General features: G+C 39.7%; 1 protein-coding gene across 2 annotated transcripts in view; it reads left to right on the plus strand.

Annotated features, from left to right (window-relative positions):
• The window catches only part of kpna5 (karyopherin alpha 5 (importin alpha 6)), a 10,689-nt gene extending 8,188 nt beyond the window's left edge, over window positions 1-2,501 (plus strand). The window contains exons 14-15 of one of the 2 annotated variants that reach the window (XR_004797071.1): window positions 490-898; window positions 1,118-2,501. Coding sequence is in view for 1 of the 2 variants with exons in the window: in XM_035672030.1 (XP_035527923.1) it covers window positions 490-677 (188 nt within the window). In the remaining variant the exon portion in view is untranslated. Of the gene's footprint in view, window positions 1-489 lie in introns of both variants that reach the window. The other variant, XM_035672030.1, reaches the window with a different exon arrangement.
• Window positions 2,502-6,949: the final 4,448 nt, after the last annotated feature.

Consider the following 6,949-nt stretch of genomic DNA (forward strand, 5'->3'; position numbering starts at 1 on the left):
CTCACCTGCGTATCATTGTAACAGCCTAACTTCATTCAAAGTGGACAGAAATAAAATAAAACTCACCCGAACAGTCTGTTAGTCTTTTCACTGTTCCAACAATCACCAATTCTGGTTTGGTGGAAATAAATCCTTCATTCACAGACATGGGTGATTTTAAAAACTGCAGTTTCAGTTGCTCTACTCAGTTACACATGGAGGGACTTGCATGCACTAATATGCACACACAGCCAGACTGGCTCTGTCAACCAAGTTCAGAAAGGCTGTGATAGTAACACAGACAGAAGGAGTATGAGAGTGAGAGAACTTACTGTTTAAAATGAACAAAATGTCTATGTAACTCAGGAAATATCTCAAAGGGGTAGAGTTCTTGAAACTTGTTGCTTCAGACAGTTGTAGCATTACTCACTCTACTGTTGATCCTGTTAAACTTTAGCTTTGTGAATTATAGTTAGAAATGAGCTGTGTATATGTGGGTCTCTCCTTCAGGCCTGGACAAGATCGAGTTCCTGCAGAGCCATGAGAACCAGGAGATCTACCAGAAGGCCTTCGACCTGATCGAACACTACTTCGGGGTGGAGGAGGAGGACGCCAGTCTGGCTCCGCAGGTTGACCAGAGTCAAGGCCAGTTCGTCTTCCAGCAACAGGAAGGACCCATGGAGGGTTTCCAGCTTTAACCCCGCCTTACCTCCACAGCTGCTTCTTCTTCCTGGTCTCTAAACCTCTGCCAGAGACGGCGGCCTACTGGTCTGCAGACTCTCCTGGTTCCTCCCCTTATCTCTGCTGGGCGGCCAGCTCCACCAGCTCCTCCCCAGACCTTCACTTCTACTATGTTGTCACAACAACACCTACTCGGAGAGATGAAGAGAGATTAGTGAATATGGAGACGAGACGAAAGGTGAGAGCACATTCGGCTCGCTGAGGCTGTTTGAGACTTCAGGAACCTAATGCTGGTTCCCATCCCACTCATGAGATGTCTGTCATGAAAAGCCAATTCATGCTGAAGAAATAGTTCTCCTGTTTTTTCCTTAGTGATACAGTATGCTTTTCCTCTGACTTCCTGTGATATTATTTCTGTCATTCTGAATGATGTTAATGATATTTGTGTTACAATTAGAACCTGGTGTCTCCAAATCAGCATCCATATCCCTTTTTCAATGTGAAACTACCTCTTCAGTCTTCAGAAAGGAACCAGAAGGAAGGAAAGAAGAAAAGCCCTAAATGAACAGATAAAAGCAACAGACTGATTTTTTTTTTTCTTCTTTTATGATCCAATCTTGAATAAAATGCTTGGTGTTCAGATTGGTGGTGTGGTGGCTCCCCTGTCAGAAGTCTGTAGGCATGTAGTCGATGTAAATACAGTACTACTGTATGTCCTGGTGTTGCCATACTGTCAGTCTGAAGAAGCTGCACGTGGTCTCTGGGCTGGGCTTTTATTTATTTGTCTTTTAGGAGCTGTGGAGAAGCTCCTCTTTCTCTTCTCCACCCCTCAGCTCTGACCAAAGGCGACTGCTTCCTGGTTTATGTAAGTTAGTTTGAAATCTCTTAACAGTGTTGGCTCTTTGCTAGTGTTTCGCTGCTTATTTTAAATGTTTTCAGAGAGCAGTATCAGGGCAAGACAGGTGCTGTCTATGTTACACGATGCAGTGTGTGCAACAATCTTGCTAGTTAAATGTTGTTTTCTAATTTCTCACTTGAACTAGCAACGTAATATATCTTAAATTATTTTTTCTGCCTGCACTCATTTCTTTGATGTGATGGGATTCTTCAACTAACTGGAGGGTTTGTATATTATATATACATGTAAGAAAGTGTAAAGAAAGTATTTAAGTGGCTGTGGGAAGGTGTGATATGCAATTCCGTTTTGGGACTGGTGTGCAGTTGTACCATTTCCAGTCCATCACTGCTTCTCCTTTATGCACCCCTGAACGTTTCTGATTTACTTTGAGGAGGTTTGTCTCCTAAATTTTTTTTCATGTCCTGATTATGTGGTTTGAAGTCTTAAGATGGAAGCGCAGTGTTTTGTTTTCCCTTGAACCATGATTTTTTGTTTCAATCCGTGCACATTTGAGTACAGTAATTGGTGGAGAACCGAACATGAAATTAATCTATATTTACGTGAAATGGAAAGTATTTGTAATGCAGAAATTACATCAAGCACATTTAATCGTGTATAGTTTTCTAATATTTCTGGTTTGTATGATTGTATATCATTTTTTAGGTTTTGGTAGTGTTTTTGTTTTCTCTTGTTTGGGAATTAATTTGCTGTGTTCTTGTGGCTCTCAGTAGACATTGTGTATTAGAGCTCCAGCAGCCTGTGTACAGAGTGAATTACTGTATGCAGCCACAGTCTGCGCTTCCTAACACGGACTGGATCCCAGAGGTCCGACAGTGAAGCCGGGTCAGGCTGTCTGTAATGATGCCTGGTTCTTCTGGGTGGGGATGCACACGTATATTGTGTAACAAGAGTTAATAAATTGACCTGTTGGATACAAACCATACACACTTGCATTACAGCTTATTTGTCTTTTCTTTAGTAAAGTTCTCATACTGATTGACGGTCACATTCACTGTCGAACTGACTTTCGTTTTGCTGTTGTTGGATTGAAGTACATTTACTCAAATATTATACTTAAGTATAGTTGAGGTACTTGTATGTCCACTTCAGTTACTTGTTGGTTTCCAGATCAACTTTTTTTACCAAAACCACATAATCCGTTTATAAAATGATTAACTGGATATTTAAGGTCCACTGTGTGGATTTAGTGTCATCTAGTGGTGGAGTTGCAGATTGCAACTGAAAAGTTTCACCCTCCCCTTCCAAGTGTGTGGGAGAAACTAAGGTCACTGTGAATGCCCCATCTACAGTCAGTGTTTGGTTTGTCTGTTCTTGGCTGCTGTAGAAACATGGTGGACTCCATGGAAGGTGACCTGCAGTGTCTGTAGATTCTAAGGTAACAAAAACACAACAATTCTTATTTTCATGTTATTATACACTAATGAAAACATACCTAAGAATATTATATTCCATTTCTGCCAATAGATCCTCCTAATGTCACACACTGGACCTTTTGTAAGACCTCTAAATGAAAATGACTTAATTGGCACATTTAAAGAAATATCTATTTATGCACTGTTCCTGGAACTTTAAACTGTATAGATAAATAAAAGATATATATATATATAATATAATTTCCATAGGTATCTTTTCATTGTATTTGTTGTTTCGTTTTTTTTTTTTTTATGTTTGGTATTGATGTTTTTATGTATTTAATTCCATTCAATTCAATTTTATTTGTATAGCGCCAATTCAAAACAAAAGTTATCTCAGGACACTTTTCAAATAGATCGGTTCTAGACCGAACTCCTTATAAAATTATTTAAAGAGACCCAACAGTTCCCACCATGAGCAAGCACTAGGCGACAGCGGCAAGGAAAAACTGCCTTTTAAGAGGCAACCTCGACCAGTTGGGTTTAGGGAAAGAGAGAGAGGGGATGGGTGGTAAAGAGAGGACAGAGACAGACAACGTTGTACAGCAACAACAATACTAGTAAAAATGATGACGATGACGATAATAGCCACAACACACTGGACCTTTAAATATATTATATAAATATCAAAGTACTCTGTCTAAAAGGCCGCCCTCCTATGAATGGTAGTGTGTTTGCAGTGAATGTTGTGCATTACGTGATCCTGAGATATGAAGTTTGTGCAATTTAACAACAGCACTATTTTGCAATTTCTACTTATAATACCCTGTCAGTTGTTACTGTATGATAAAGGCACACCATCAGGGTGGATTTGTACACAATTTTATTGGATAAATGTCAAGTGCCAGAAAAACATGGTTAATATGTGGCATTTGTCATAACATAACATTCAGAGATCTACCAGAAACTGTTCACCTCTTCTGTTCTTTCTACATTTTCACTTTGAATGAATTGTCGATGAATGGGAAATGGACCTGTATAGCGCCTTTCTAGTCTTCCCACCACTCAAAGCGCTTTTAAACTACATGCCACATTCGCACATTCACATAACATTAGAATCTAGTGGCAGAAATGGAATATAATATTCATAGGTATGTAGTGATTAGTGTATAATTACCTGGAAATAAGAATCATTGTGTTTTTGTTACCTTAGAATGAGCTGTTTTTATCTACATAGAGAGCGGGTCCTTCAGCTCTTTCGGAAGGGAGGGTGAAGCGAGGGAACTGCAATCTGCCACTACACTACTAGATGCTCTTAAATCCTACAAAGTGGACCTTTAATAACCACTAATAAGCCATTAGTAACAATGTAGAAATTATATTACAAAGTGATAACAAAATATAGGATAGGAATGGTATAAATGATGTAAAATCATTTTTGTGATTTTGTCTTTACAATTAAGAGGGCAAAATATTTTGGGACTCATGTATATAATAATATAATATAATATAAATATGAGCATATGAACTAACATCAAATAATACAAACAGTCCTCCTGTCATCTCTACACACGTCAGATGAATCAGTGGTACAATGTCTGTCTGTTTATTGTTGAAAGTGATATCCTCCAGTGACGATTACAAGCTCACTTATATCCTGTTACAGCGTGGTATTTGTTGCTGGGAGCATTTTGCAGTCCTCACAGCTGTGAGAGAATTTCAAGTTTCTGTTGAGCTCTCAGGCTCCTGTTCTGCCCGCAGTCATTCGATTGTGGTCTTGGAGGCCTTATTTTGTGCAACAAATGGAGACCCAGTTTTCATAAAGGCCCACCTGCTAAAATAACAAAGATAGTGCCACATTGAAAAGGGTTTACGGGAAGCTGGTGTGTATCTATAGCTATCTAATATTTAAAGTTGTTATGGTTCTTCTCTTCCTTCCTATCGTCTTATTTTTTGTTGCACAACCAGACTGACCAGTTTAGAGGTGGGGATTTTCAGCTTGGATGAAACTGAATGACTAACAGGCCTGAGGTTGTTTACCCTCTCATCATAACAGGCTGGCCACAGTCGCTTTCACACAGTGGATTAATTGTCTCCAATGTAATTTTAAGTTGTGCGGTGTATGAACCTCCTTATTAAGGATGATTCGTTTTTGGATGCGTGTACATAACTGTGTTAGCAGATCAAATAATCTTCACTGACTGATAAAGCAGAGCAAACAAGTCTGGCAGAGAAAACAAACTGAGCGTGTGTAGCTGTCAAAACAGAGACATTATATTCTTGAAAGTGAGCTGTTAAAACCCACAGGATTCACTTCCATGACAGCACCCAGTGGATACAGTATGAGGCCATTACCTCCTGCTTTCTGTCTCTGTTTTAAAGATGCAGAAGAAAAAAACAAAAAACAGAAGCCATATATTCGTCTGTCATAGTCATCTATTAAAATCGAGTATCAAGGAAATGCATTTATCATTATACAACACAAGGTTGTACAACAAAATAAAAGTTTACAGTCACTTCATGCTACACACATAACACCAAATAATAACATTTCTATTAGAATAACATAAAATAAAATAAACTATCATAAAGTTATTTATATACATATATACATACACATATACGCCCAGGAAGTAATTCTGCAGTTTATTTTTTGAATTTATGTCAGTGTCATCCACTTTGACTGTGGCTGCGTTTCATTAGTCGTTCACTTGCCCTCGGGGGAATCAGTCCCCCGCCGCCATCATAAGGTGCTCGTCAAATTGTCTGGAAAAACTGAACGTGAACTTTGGTGAGAATGACCCTCGAGGCTGGAGGATGCGAAGTGAACAACGATGCACTCCGATGTGGAACACCTTCACAATGCTTGTCAGGTTTACGTCACTTGCTGCTATAACCCCGACGCTGCCAATGAGTAGACTCCAAGGCAATGCGTTTCATTTAAAACTCCCCCTCCCCCCCCGCCACTTTCCCTCCGCGCTCCCCCAAGTGGCCTCCGTTTTGTACATGTCGGCCTTACACGTCTTGAGGCGCTGATCCGGGGGACGGCTCCGCCATTTTGTGGCGGACCCGGTGCACGGGGCAATTGCTAACCGTATCTGGCACATTTTCATGACTTTTTGAGCATGTTTGGCGGCCGCCAAATATGCGGTCTAAGAGGCAGAAAATAATAATAAGAATTCCTTCAATAACAATAGGGCCTTGCACTGGTCAGTGCTCGGTCCCTAATAATCTTTATTGTCCACAAATGTGGAAAGTTGCCTTTTGCTTCACAGGTAGTTTAAAACATATAATCATATCATCACAATGTAGACAATAATAAATAACACAACATGCACAGTACAGAGAACAATAATGGACATGGTTCCAGTGTATGACTTGAGCAGAGTTATCGCATTAGGAATGAATGCTAAAAAGAAAGTAGTCATGAAATGAGTGAATTGAACCACCTTATTACCACCGTCTATTTCAAGTTTGCTCAAATTAGCTGGCATAAGCCACTATAAACTACTGGTCAGACCAGACCAGACCAGACAAAACTTAGTGTTTTTTTTTCTTTCAGAAGTTAGATTGTTTTGCTCTAACCAATCAGAGACAAGAAAGACAGTTTATTGTGGAGTCTCATTCCCAGGTTCTCAAATATCAATGCTTTCGGAATGACACTCAACAATAAACTACCTTCAAGCTGCCAACCCATAGCGTTTTTTGATATTTTTCAGCTCGGTTTGGTTGTTTTGGTTGAGGCCCGGTGGATTCTTGCACCTTCCTTAGAAGGAATTTGGATATGTTAAATACATTTAAATACATTTTTAATTGACATGAGGTTCATCCTTTACCCAACCCCAATCATTTTGCACAGAATGAGAGAATGTTCTATGATATGTTCTATCAGTCAGTGGTAGACCAGTGCAGTGCTGTTCGTAGTGGTATGCTAGGGAAGCAGCATCAAAGAGTGCCAGGAGGCTGAATCTATCTATCTAGGGGCTGTGTATTGGCAGTAATCCAGCGATACGATACG

This window comes from Morone saxatilis, unplaced genomic scaffold (assembly GCF_004916995.1).
Source record: "Morone saxatilis isolate NCDOM2014 unplaced genomic scaffold, NCSU_SB_2.0 Contig24, whole genome shotgun sequence".
Lineage (NCBI taxonomy): Eukaryota > Metazoa > Chordata > Actinopteri > Moronidae > Morone > Morone saxatilis.